Raw genomic sequence first — 13,926 nt, 5'->3', positions numbered from 1 at the left:
ATCTCAACAAAATAAAGCATAAAATAAAAAGATTTTTTTTTGTTTGAAATATTTCTCACTTCTCGGTGAGATATATTCCATATTCACGAAAAACAAACAAATATCCTCTATGTATCAAAACATGCATCCCAACGGTTTCCTTTGACCGGTGTAACGCGCCGTAAAAGTGGTGTTTTCACGCCATTTACAATTCTTTCGTCACAGATATTAGTAAATATAAACAGAGTTTCATTTGCACAATATAAAAGTTTCGTATTGAAAGCAAATGCTTGAAATTCTAATAACGTAACGGAATAATTTCCATCCAGTATGAGTAGTGTAGATGTATTTTAAATCGGTATGGTTTATTGTCAGGAAAATAGTCATTACTTTCGTTGCTTTATAGATACACGATCATGTTTTTTAACGTCCTCGTCCGATATCCGTGAGTTGAATGATAAGAGAAAGCCGTCCCACGATACAAAGTACACTGTTTTTCCATCTTTCTTCCGCTTTTACAAAATTTTGTCATAGAGTTTCGTCTGTAAAATAAGAAGACTAACAAAGCTTAGGTTATTTAAATCTTTGGGCCTGACATGAAGGCGATAATCCAAAAAAGTTATAAACAAAGTGCACTTTTTCAAATCTACTTGTATTAGGTTTTAAATAAAATTATTAAATAAAATCGTCAATATTTCCCTTGGTTTCCCCCCGAACAAAGTTCAGTTGCTTCAGGCGGATGCATCGTGTAAATTTCTTCGAAAGAAAGAGTCCACTTTCTGATTTTTCTTTCCACTACTTTGGTCATCAGTTTTCTTATTGCTTAAGTGATCGGTTTCTGGACTTAGTCCATAGAAACACTGGTAATCCGTTGTTGGATAACTTGTACTACATAATGTTTAAACAGTAATTAACTAAGGCCGTGAGGATAAATGATGCTTGAAGATGACAGTCTATAGATCAAGCGGGAAAGCTACTGTTTAGTACATTTGAAAGATAATATAATAGACAGACAAAATTTTGGCTCTAGCGGGAGAAATATATTGATCATGTGTTTCCTTTTAATACTTCAAGTGGCTATGATATTACCGGCAAAATAAACACAACGCAACTTTGAAAAGACTCGAAATGGACCTAAAACATATTCTGCTTGCTGTAATTTTTCATAATTCCTCTATCACACGTTTTAATACTTCGCCTTTACGATTTGCACTCTATTAAAACGAGTAAAACCTGAAACGGTGTTCAAATCGAAGCAATCGTGCATGTTATTGCAAAAAGTTCTTCGCTTTAGGCGTCAATTTCAGCTACATAACACGTGTCTTGCCCAAAGAAAACAAAGTAATCTGAAATGTTAAGATATTGCATGAACATTTAACGAATACTCAGTTGATATACAACGGTGTTCAAGTTGTTAATTAAACTATCCATTTGAGTTGAAGACTAAGAATCTTACGCGCTATAAAACAGCGCATTTTATTGTGCTATACAATTCTTTACACTCGCGCTCCTTGACTCGAAGCAAGTGTGCTCGAACCACAGTGACCTACTTTATAAATCGAACCTGGGAAAAGAGTTGAGCGCGCCTACTCAAACTAGGTCAATGACGTTTGGCGTAACAAAAAAAACGCGAACTATGACCTAATTTACATACAAAACCACGGGAAGGGTGACCTGTGAAAATGATTAAGAAATAATATATCTTGTCGGTGATTTGGCGCTGAATAAATCACTGTTTGGAGTTCAGATGCGAAGGAATTATATCACGAGGGCGTAGCCCGAGTGATATAATGCTACGCATCTGAACGACAAACAGTGATTTATTCAAGAGCAAATCACTAAATCGATTCTAACACGTTATCAAGGACTTTAAAGTACACCCTTGTCAGCTTGCATTAAATATTTGCCCGTTTTTAATCGGGTTCTTTTCCAGCGCGCCGCTACGCCGCTTGACGCTGTGACGTAATAGTTGTGACGTCAGAACAGTGAATTGTTGTTTAATAATTCACTGTTTCCAGCCTTCTTTATTTAATAGGAAAATGGATCGAATCGTGTTAGAATCCAGATTTTAACCTGGAACTACCTGTAATAAGCCTAGTCTGCTACTACTGCTATCTCACTACGATACCAGGGATTGCTATTTTAAGAGCTGAGTTCGAGATCCCGCTCAACCAAATAAAATCACTAACAGTCCCAAGATTTTGCTGAATTCACTCTCTGTACCTTAATTTAAATTTGTTTTTATTTGGTTTTACGTCACACAGACACATATGACGACTTTACCCCTTTGTGAATTATTGGGGGCACAAGCAAATAGCTTTCTCACATGAAAGATTTCTACATACCAAACCGGAGAACTGAATTTACAATCACTAAATTTACTGATATGCATATCCATACCCATATCGACAAAATTAATCCGAAGTGATCCAAAACAGGTAAACAGAGAGTTTCCCAGCCAGTGTGTTTATATTACCTACCACATGTACTCATTGCAAAGATTAACTAGTATTATCTTGAATAAATAACACACAAAAAAATTAATTAAGTTTTAAAATTAATTGTTTAAATGAAAGTACACATTTTTTTTATTTATCCAGCAATACAGCTGCATTGTTTGATTGTAAGAACGTTTGATTCTTTCAGACAATGTATGTGGTAATTCATTTTTCCTCTGACTTGACAACATTTTGCTTTTAGAAGGAATTTATTGTCCGTTTTACAATTAAACGCATCGTGTACATAACTTTCAATGTAGGGATAACGCATGTTTTTTCGTGAGAGTACCAACGTATCCCGAGGGATTCTGCAGATGTAACACGAAATGAACATCCGCTAACTCTATTCTAGCATAAAACGCGTAAAACTGATAAATGAATACAATGTCACTCAACGTCATTAAATTTCCACGAAATGCGCGGGAATGTCTGAATTGTTTTTTTTTACGTTGACGTCATTTCGTTTTGAATTATGCGTTTTGGGGCCGAATGACGTTTTAACGCTTTACCACGGAACGTGCATATATAAAAAGATGTTATAACAGCATGCGAGCGCGAGAATCTCTCTGTTAACACACGTTTTCTCTCCTGTTAAAACACCCCTGAAAAGTGACAAGAACAGCAGTTTTATGCTAGAATAAAAAATTGTATCCTTTTTTCAAAGACCCTGTTTTATTTCCTTTCTTTTATTTCATCAATATTTTAGAATTCCGTTTAATTTTTACTCCAATTCAAAGAACTACTAGAGGGTTAAAAGGGTAAATGTCTGTATCTTTGTAAAATTCTGTTTTAAAAATCAAGTCAGCTGTCAGAAGGTTTAGCTTATACGTCTGTATCTTTTCTACTAGATTTTGGTAAAAATTTTAACAAGCCAGAACAGGTAAATTTAACACATGAATCTAAACGTCCACAGGGGGAAGGGGGTACACCCATATTTACAAATTAACTATTATACTAGGGGTCTGTTAGCATTTTAAGAGTGTGAAAATAATGACACTTTAACAAGTCAGTTTTGCTGGACTATGTTGAATACTACTGTGAATTCATAGAAGAAGTACATTCCCTTAGCCGATAGTAGTTTGATAACTGTACTTAATGATTTAGTACATTTGTTAACTTTTCCATACAAAGTTGTCCCCCTTAGAATGTTTACCCCACCAAAATTTCATCTGCAATACAAGACTGTTATTACATACATTTCTATACTGAAATATAAAGAGTTGGTCCCAGAGATGTATAGGAAGATCTACGTTCATTAACTTAATATTTGTTCAATATTCCCTTCCCTCTTCTTCTGTAAGTTCAATACATGAAGTTGGTGTTATTGAGATCAGTTTTTTGCTTTGTTTCTTGAGCTATAATAACCATGGTATTTTTGACTGCTGTTCAAAATCTGTGTTTTTAGTGGTGTTGAAAATCCTGGGTATTTTTGAAGACCGTATTATACGTCTCGTAGATCTCGGTAACTTGAAGAGAACCAGACAAACTCCAAAAATTTCTAAAGGAGCCAAAGATCTGTACAGGTCGACTGCCGGGTACTCCCCCCACCCCCACCAGCACTGAAACAAGCGCCAATATATGGCCATATCTACTCGGCATTGTAAAAATATCGTTCATGGATAGAGAGTGTTTTCTTTCCGATAACATGTGAGGCGAAAACTCTTAATCTGGGTTTCATATGCTCTAGGCCTACTTATTATCAATTCAGTTTGTGATATCAGTGATTATAAAAGGTAGTTGACAATTAAATAAAAGTATGTATTTTATGAATATGGAAACCGTGGGGTAAAATGGGACAGCGAGGGAAAATAATATTTTTGCACATGTCTACTTGATACCAGGAAGGTGCAAATTGTACGCTGTGCCTGTTACCAATATGAAAATCGTTAACAGGTTCATATCATCATGTTGTTACAAACATGTCCACACACACAAAACTGGTCAATATGTAATGGAATGTAAATGAAAAAAAAATCAGTGACGGCCTTCAAAGACAACTCATGTAGAGCATTATCCATGGTCATTTTCGGCTATTATCCATTTTTCACACAAGGATCAATATAAATGGGTTTGACTTAAAAAACGACAAACGTAAACAATTAACTATAACTGATGTCAGATAGTGAAATGGTAGAGCCGTATATACCGTGAATTACAAGCATACAACTCTATATGTTTTTTTATGAATTTTCAAAGTAAACTTACATGGATTTTGTAAACTAATTAACATATTCTGTATTGTATTCACAAAAATACAGTAAAATAGTTTGAGTTCCATGGAAACAAATCATCATTCGTTCTTTTTGCAACATCTGTTTGTTAAAATCTCTTTATCAAGCCACAGCAACTTACCGAAAAATCTGAAATGTTCAGAAGCGTTCATCTGCCATTTTGTAGCATTTTGGAATTATCACAGCATTTCGTATTATCCGGATAACAAGGGTGAAATTTCATTTTACACTGCACGTACTCATGTTGCGTTAAACGGCTTAACATTGTGCTGCATGGCATCATGTTTTGTCAGATTATTTCATATTACGGTGCATCACAACAAGTTTTTCAGTGCATCGATGTTTAAATGGACGTCATGAAGTTTTTTATTACATGATTTCAAAATACATTGCGTTGAATCCAAATCTATTGGACGGGATGAAGTTTTAGACTAGATGGCGTTGAAATGCAAGTGCTCTCACTGACTTGTTAATGGATGGATTGTATATTTACTAATTTTGGCGGTCACCGCCGTCCATAGTCTTGCACTTGTCATTTACATGGACAGACTGAATCAAACCGAGTTTACTATCATTTTGCTCAGTTGCATCTGTGCTTACAGAGGATTTTCTAACTGATTTTATTATATCTCTCTCTCTCTCCTTTAAGACACTGACTTCCATAGTTTGACTTAAAAGAACGAAGAAATATGTACTTAACGGTCTTTATAATTAAGGCAATATACATCCGGTACCTCGTTGCAATTTTTGCAGTAAAAACAACTAATTCTTATGTGTTTCCATGTCAGTAAAATAATTCAAAGTCTTTATTAATATAATTTTCTGACATCTAATTTTTTTCTGTTTCCATTATTGGTACGATCTGGAGGTCAGTGCCTTTAACACTGGATGTATTAACAAGATAATCAATCTTGTTATAGCATCTGAAGAATGCCTCGCCCCCCGGATTTGTAAGTGTGATCGCCCTAACGGACCCTTGCACTCGGAAAACGTCACCCGAACGAACTCAGGAACCAGTCAATCGTTTGCCCTTCTGATACGTTTAAGTCTCCGCCCTCATGGATTCTGTGGCAAATTTGGAAACGTTAGTGTCCTCGCCCTTATGGAAATGAGAACCAATTAATTCCTCCCACTCGGGATACGTTAGTGTCCTATCCTAACTGACTCGGGAACCAATCAGTCCTTCGCAATAAGGATACATCAGTGTCACATCACGTCACAAACAGTTCCTCGCTCCCGGGATAATTTAGTGCCCCGAACTAACTGATTGGGCAAAACAGTCCCTCGCACTCTAGATACTTTAGTGTCATCGACTTAATGGAGTTTATAGGAACCAATCAGTCCTCCACCCTCGGGATAGTTAGTGTCAATGCACTAACGAACTTCTGGGAAAAACAACCCCGAGCTCACAGGATACTTAAGTGTTTTCAACAAAACGGACACAGGAACCAGTAAATCCCCTGCCCTTAGTATCGAAAATAAATCAATCATTTGCCCTCGAGATACATTAGTGTCCTCGCACTAACGCACAAGGTAACCGATCAATTCTTTGCTCTCGTAATACGTAAGTGAACTCAACCTAACAGACTTGGGAATCAATCAATCACTCGCCCACAGGATATGTTAATGTCTCTAACTGACTCCGAAGCAACACTCGGAATACCGTAATATCATTGCCCTTATGGACTCGGGGAACCAATCAGTCCTTCGCACTTGGGATACGAAAGTTTCTTTGCCCTATTAGACTCTCGGCAAAACAATCCTTCGCTCACGGGATTCGTTAGTGTCAACGACCTAACGGACTCGGGAACCAATCAGTCCTCGGGATAATGTCCTTGTCCTAATGGACTCGGATACTTAATTCTTCCCCAATGGGATACATAAGTGTCCTCGCCTTAACGGATTTGGGCATCAATCATTCCTTCGGCACTTGGGATACGTTAGTGTTCTCGGCCGAACACGCTCGAGAACCATAAACAACCCATTGTCCTCGGGATACGTTAATTGCCTTGTATTGACGGACTCGTGTACCAATCAATCCTTCCCTCATGTGATTGATACATTAGTGTCGTCGCCGTTATGGAATCTTATACCAATCGGTCCTTCGCTTGCGGGATAATGATACGTCCTCGTCCTAACGGATTTTGTAACAATTCAATTACGCACTCGGAATTCTTTAGTGTCCTCGAACTTACGCACTCTTGGGCAAAACAATCGTTTGCCTTCAATACATAAAGTGTCCTCAACCCTAACGAACTCGGGAACCAATCAATCTTCCGCACTCGGGATACGTAAGTTTCCTCGACATAACACATTCTGAGGCAAAACAGTCACTCACCCACGGGATTTGTTACTGTTCTTGACTTAATGGATCCGCGAATCAATCAGTCCCTTTCCTCGATATACGTTAGTGTCCTCACCCTAACGGACTCGGGGACCAATCAGTTCTCCGCCCGCGGGAAATCATTAGTCCTCCACCTCTGATTCATGTGGGGAAGTTGGCAGTTACTTGCGGAGAACAGGTTTGTACTGGTACAGAATCCAGGAACACTGGTTAGGTTAACTGCCCGCCGTTACATGACTGAAATACTGTTGAAAAACGGCGTTAAACCCAAAACAAACAAACAAACTAACCTTAAACAATCTCTCGGAACTCTGCAGACCTTTGTTTAAACGTGAAGCATTAACAAAATGTACTGACTTCAGGTTACGCTACATGCAACATGTCTGACGCTGATGGCGATGACTATTGACCGTTACTGTGCCATAGTGTATGCCGTACAGTCCAGAAACTGGAGGACAACGCAGGTTTCACTGGTCGTTTGTCTTATTGTATGGTTAGGTATGTACCATTGTCATTTCTTTTAAAATAGTACACGGGTACTAAACAGTGCCTGCGGTACTGACTGTGCCGACGAGGATTGAAGGCACCTCGCTTCCTGTACCGCAGGTACTTCGTCAATGTTTACAAAACGAGCGAGATCGGCGAGTGATTTTTGTCATTTTTGTCATTTTGTTACTGCATGGAGTATTTTTTCAAAAATCGGGGAATGTAGCGGGGTGTAGATGTATCTTATCTACATATCCATGCTAAAATTTGTGGCAAATGATCAATTTCCTAGAAACGTAAGGACAAATAAGTTGAGAATGAAACGTGATTTTTTCACATCAGTGACTGTTTAGACTCGATTTCTTTTCGCTGACTCAAACGATGTCGTCTCTGCCGTCGTAAATTGTATTCATAAATGACATGTGATCTGCTAAAACATAAAATGTGTCCAGAAAATTCCGAATTTGAACGTTATGCCACTTTTGGAAAAGTGCCGCAGGCATTTTGACGATGCCGCAGCCCCTTCGAGGTGCCGCAGGCACTTTCAAAAAGTACCGGGACATAAATTTGGCCGAAACTAGACAAACAGACAAATGGAAGAACAGAGAAACAACATTTTCTTCAAGAAAACGAAAAGAAAAACGGGTGTGGAATAGTATGCAGTGGAATACAAGTCAACTGGAGTCAGGTACCCTCATATTGTCGCATTTCAGAAAGCGGTCCGCAGAATAAAAACCCTACTTTCGTTTTCACGTAAAACAACTCGAAAACAAGCGAATATTAGCATGAAAAGTGTCCTATTTTATGTAAAATTAATTCCACGAGTGGAATGATGCCCATTTGGCTCCCGATTTATGCGAAAATGCGCGAAAAATAGAAAACTTAAGATCTATTTATTAGGGACTTCTTTCGACTACACCTACACCACGGAAGCACATTTTTGACCAGATTACTGCATTATAACCTCTGCCACGAGATAGGTAGGTAGCTGTCAGGATACTTCAAGAAATTATCATGATAAAGCGAAGTTTTCTAATAAGAGTCTCAATAGTCAGAAGTTTCCTGTAAATATTATTGCGATGATTCACATTATAATCTCGATACCATTTGTGTAAGAGCCCATTGTGGACAGCTGACATTTACTAGCTAGACAGTTATTACGGTATAAAATCAGAAACTATATCGATGTTTGAAATTTTCTGTAGTTATTTTAATAGCCTAACGTTTCCTGGAAATATTAAGTATATCTACAAAAAAAAATATTTTAAAAATGTTTTCAGAAAAAATGAGAACTTAATAAGTATAGCTCATAAACGATCAAACGGGAGAATTTTAATAGTTTTTACATGTACGTAAAAACCTATTTTATTCCCTGCAAACAAAACTTTGAAAAAAAAAAAAAAAACAAACAACAACATATCGAGCAGCATAGGGTTTTTATTCTGCGGACCGCTTTCTGAAATGCGGCAATATGAAGGTACCTGACTTCAGTTGACTTGCATTCCACTGCATACTATTCAACACCCCTTTTTCTTTTCGTTTTCTTGAAGGAAATGTTGTTTCTCTGTTCTTCCATCTGTCTAGTTTCGGCCAAATTTATGTCCCGATACTTTCTGAAAGTGCCTGCGGCACCTCGAAGGGGCTGCGGCATCGTCAAAATGCCTGCGGCACTTTTCCAAAAGTGGCATAACGTTCAAATTCGGAATTTTCTGGACACATTTCATGTTTTAGCAGATCACATGTCATTTATAAATACAATTTACGACGGCAGAGACGACATCGTTTGAGTCAGCGAAAAGAAATCGAGTCTAAACAGTCACTGATGTGAAAAAATCACGTTTCATTCTCAACTTATTTGTCCTTACGTTTCTAGGAAATTGATCATTTGCCACAAATTTTAGCATGGGTATGTAGATAAGATACATCTACACCCCGCTACATTCCCCGATTTTTGAAAAAATACTCCATGCAGTAACAAAATGACAAAAATGACAAAAATCACTCGCCGATCTCGCTCGTTTTGTAAACATTGACGAAGTACCTGCGGTACAGGAAGCGAGGTGCCTTCAATCCTCGTCGGCACAGTCAGTACCGCAGGCACTGTTTAGTACCCGTGTAGTAGCACTAAAGCTTTTTGTCAATCTCAAAGTTCATATTTCTTAAGACATGCTTTCTTTCTGTCCATGCTTTATTAAATTGAGTAGGTTTTAGTTCAATCTAACGTATGCTAATCATTATGATATATGTATCTACTGTATGTGCAATACGATCTCATACTGAAACCTCAACTTCTATATATACACATTTCTCTATATTGTACATTTTTATAAGCTCACCTGTCACGTCGTGACAAGGTGAGCTTTTGTGATCGCCCTTCGTCCGTTCGAAAGAGACCACATTTTGCAATCAATTTTAAATTTTTAATCAAACTTGCACACAACTTGTATTGGCATAATACCCCAGTTCCTTTTGAAAACTGGCCAGATCCCATCACGGGTTGCAGAGTTATTTGCCCCTTAAAAGAACAAACTGTGAACACGATAAAAACCACATTTTGCAATCAGTTTTAATTGATCTCGGTTCCTTTCGAAAATAGCCAGCTCCCATCATAGGTTCCGGAGTTACGGCCCCTGATTCGCCACTGAAAGAGCCAAAATTTGTTAATTTTTGCATTGTGAACACGATAGAAGTGACATTTTATATTTGATTTTAACCACACTACTTAAGTCACAATAAGATCTCGGTTCCTTTAAAAAACCGGCTATCATACGTTCTAGAATTATTATTCTTGAAAGGGGCAACATTTTTCTATTTTTGTCGCTTTCAGCCATATAGAAGTTTCATTTATGATTTATACAAATTTGCACAGAACATTTATCTTGATGATCTCTAGGCCAGAGTTAGAAATTGGGTCATGTGGGGTCCAAATCTAGGCCAACAGGTCAAATCAAAGGAAATGCTAGAGGCCACATCTTCGTGAAACTTGGTCAAAATGTTTATCTTTATGATTCCAAGGCCAAGATTGAAACTGGATCGTGTGGAGTCAAAAACTAGGTCACCAGCTCAAATCAAAGGAATAGCATGTTAAAACTCTAGAAGCCATATTTATGACCCTATCTTCATGAACCCTGGTAAGAATGTTTATCTTGATGATTCCTATGCCAAGTTTAACAAGATCACATTGGGTCAAAAATTAGCCCACCTTTCAAATCAAACACTGTAGATGCCACATTTATGACCCTATCTTTATGAAACTTGGTCAGAATATTTATTTTGATGATTCCAAGGCCAAGTTTTAACAGATGAGCGACATAGGGTTATCATGACACTCTTGTTTCTTTTTTTTCTCAACAGTTTCATTTCTGATATCCCTTCCATTTGCAATCTACTTCCGAACGGTGACAGACAGAGAGGTTGTGTACTGTATAGATATATGGCCAGAGCCACAGGCAGTGTATGGAAAAATTTCTATCATTGTCGTCGTGTTTACGACATATGTGGTACCCCTTTCCGTCATCATTTACAGCTATGCCATGATTCTCAGAACTCTGTGGAAAAATAAAATGGCATCCGGGGTAAGTCTACACATTAGTTACATTCAGTAGTACATAACCAAAGCATTCAATTTTTATATTTACATTTTTACAGTAGCTTGCTTCTGAAATAAGTGGTTTGCTTTCCGTAAATGTCAGAATTACTGAATTACCCGCATAACCAGAAGGTAAAGGTACGGAGCCGAATTTGTAAATAAATCGGCTCGCTTCAGGTAACATTTTTGGCCGTAACTTTGTTAATACCAGATGAAATTTCATGAAATAAAGACGAACTCCTTCCTCTTTAAAAGACAAACTCTCGATGCTGGTAAGTAGCTGGATTAATTTGATACATTTTGCAAAAAGCGCAACGGCGTATTTCGCTGGTCACAAAATGTTGTGCTATGGCACGGAGTATTTCACTTAAAAAAGGTCTAAATGATTTGCAAATGATCTTCAGGCTGCAGTTCGATACTTTCTAAGCAGTCCCTCCAATGTTAGACTGATGAGTGATTTTTGTCCGGATAACATCAATGCTTTTCGCAATGACTTGCTGAAAACAAATTGAAATTGAAAACAAACAGTTTCTGGAAGATGCTCTGGTGCGGAGCAATTTTTCAACACTTACCTACTTTGAAGTGCTGTCTAGTTTTCATCTGCTAACATCAATGGAGATAACACCTTGCCCGATCGGGAAATTTTGCGCCAAAAAATGCCAGATCGGGCAAGAAAATGGTCCATTTCTGTATGCCTTAGAAAATATTTGACCTAGAGATGATGTAAATGCATGCTTCGTATCACAAAGGGTATATCTATGATCCTATCCTTCAAAATGTTTTTTTTTTTATTTTCTAGATTCTGAGATATTTAGCCTTAAAACTTCAATTTCCCGTGTTGGCAATTTACTTTCCAGATCGGGAAAGTGAATTTCCAAGTCAAGAAAGTGACTTCCAGAGTGTATATAGCAGCAAAACAAATTGAAACAAATAATCTATAAATATCTATAAATGTTTTATTCTTTAAATCGATACATTATAGTTCATGGTGTGCATGACTTGTAGTTAAGTGTATCAATCTGACCATGCATTGTCGCAAGAGTTACCGGTGGTGTTCTCTCATCAGAACGCTCAACCTGCGAATAGAAAAAAAAAAACAACAAAAACATTTGAACGTATGCAAATGGGTGCAAAATTGAAGAAGAGTAAAAACAGTTTCATTTTCAGTGTATAGCTGGATACTTCAAAGTTGCGCCTATCAGAATGTCCTCAATGATTGGGACAGATACAACGTACTTAACTGGTTGAATCAATCCTCCACCTCTTTCATGTTCACTTGACTACGGGGGTGACTGACTTTCCCGATCAGAAAGGTGAATATATTCTAAATTTTGGGAAATGGCTAACAGATTAACAAAAATGAGGCACCTTCTTTATGCATACTGATCGGAAAATTACAAAGGAAAAACGTATTCCTGTTCTACGTAATATTAACAGTAAAGCCCTTAAAAATTTAGACAAAATTTACAAAAATAAGCACTATGCAATTACTGTGTCCTACTGTCAAGGGTGTGCCCGACGTATAACCGCCCATCGTGTATAAATAGTGATAAAGCACTGTTTTGCTATAAGTTATTTCTTAAATAAATATTCTTTCCCCTAATAACTACATTTCTACACTTATTTAAGTGACAAAGTTTGATCAAACTTAGTGCTTAAGTAGAGACCTTTATGCCGACTACTTGAGTTGAAGTCAAAACTGTTATACCTAAACAAAGAAAAACATTTAGGTGAGATTGAGACACATTGTCTATGGCTAATGTATCTCGATATCTGCCTTAGGAATGTATTCTCATCCGCTAAGGTAAAGATGAGTTGTTAAAAGTTGCTTTAAATGCGTTGCTTGTTGATCGACTGGCAAATTAAATCTCAAAAAAAATTATTTTATCAAATGGTAGACAACAAGTAAAGGTATGAGACGTTTTATTATACTCAACTGGTATTTCATTTTCGTAATATATATATATGTGTTCGTCTATACTGATTTTCATAGCGAATAATACATACTATAAAATGCATTGATCATTCGAACTACATGTATAATTAATTATATGCATCGTCGCTACTGTCGCTGCTTACTTGCAGTGCTGCGAGGATCTTTGGGACCATTTTGGTCATGAATCTTTGTACAACATTTGGTTTGAACGTACAAGTTCTGCAAGAGATTGCCTACGTTCCCTTCGATCCTAAGATGCCCGGGTTGTGGTTTCTTCGCCGCCCAAGGATTGTATTTGTCTGAATCCGATGATAAATTCTGCAGCATATCCTGTCTAGGGTCAGGAGCATGCGCTTGTGTGTGAGGCACCGGACGTACGCCTGGAGTGGAAGCGATGACAGACCGCGGAGCATGCGCAGAATCTCGACCGGAAGCACAAACACAGTGACGGCAAATTTTGTAATGTGGAATCTGGATTGATGGGACACTTGAACGATGCCCTGTGTTTATTAAATCTATTGTGTTTTTCAGTTTTCATGTTTTGAGAAAACCCCCAGATTTTTATTATGGTACATAGTACATATGCATTGTCCGTGTCCGTTGTAAAGGTCTAATACGCATTACTGTAAGTACAACTACACCATGTACACTGAAAATGAAACTGTTTTTACTCTTCTTCAATTTTGCACCCATTTGTGTACGTTCAAATGTTTTTGTTTCTATTCGCAGGTTGAGCGTTCTGGTGAGAGAACACCACCGGTGACTCTTGCGACAATGCATGGTCAAATTGATACAATGCGCACTAAGTTGCCAAAACGGGAAATTGAAGATTTTAGGCTGAATATCTGAGAATCTAGAAAATT

At 37.6% G+C, this 13,926-nt stretch overlaps 1 protein-coding gene across 1 annotated transcript in view; it reads left to right on the top strand.

Moving 5' to 3' along the window:
* LOC123532234 (galanin receptor type 1-like) overlaps positions 1 to 13,926 on the top strand; it is a 251,915-nt gene that overhangs the window by 228,781 nt on the left and 9,208 nt on the right. Inside the window, exons 3-4 of the mRNA XM_045313624.2 lie at positions 7,415 to 7,550; positions 10,893 to 11,113. Coding sequence (XP_045169559.1) covers positions 7,415 to 7,550; positions 10,893 to 11,113 — 357 coding nt within the window. The remainder of the gene's footprint in view (positions 1 to 7,414; positions 7,551 to 10,892; positions 11,114 to 13,926) is intronic.

Source organism: Mercenaria mercenaria, chromosome 11, assembly GCF_021730395.1.
Source record: "Mercenaria mercenaria strain notata chromosome 11, MADL_Memer_1, whole genome shotgun sequence".
Lineage (NCBI taxonomy): Eukaryota > Metazoa > Mollusca > Bivalvia > Venerida > Veneridae > Mercenaria > Mercenaria mercenaria.
The sequence above is the reverse complement of the archived record's forward strand: the minus strand, read 5'-3'. Positions and strand labels throughout refer to the sequence as shown.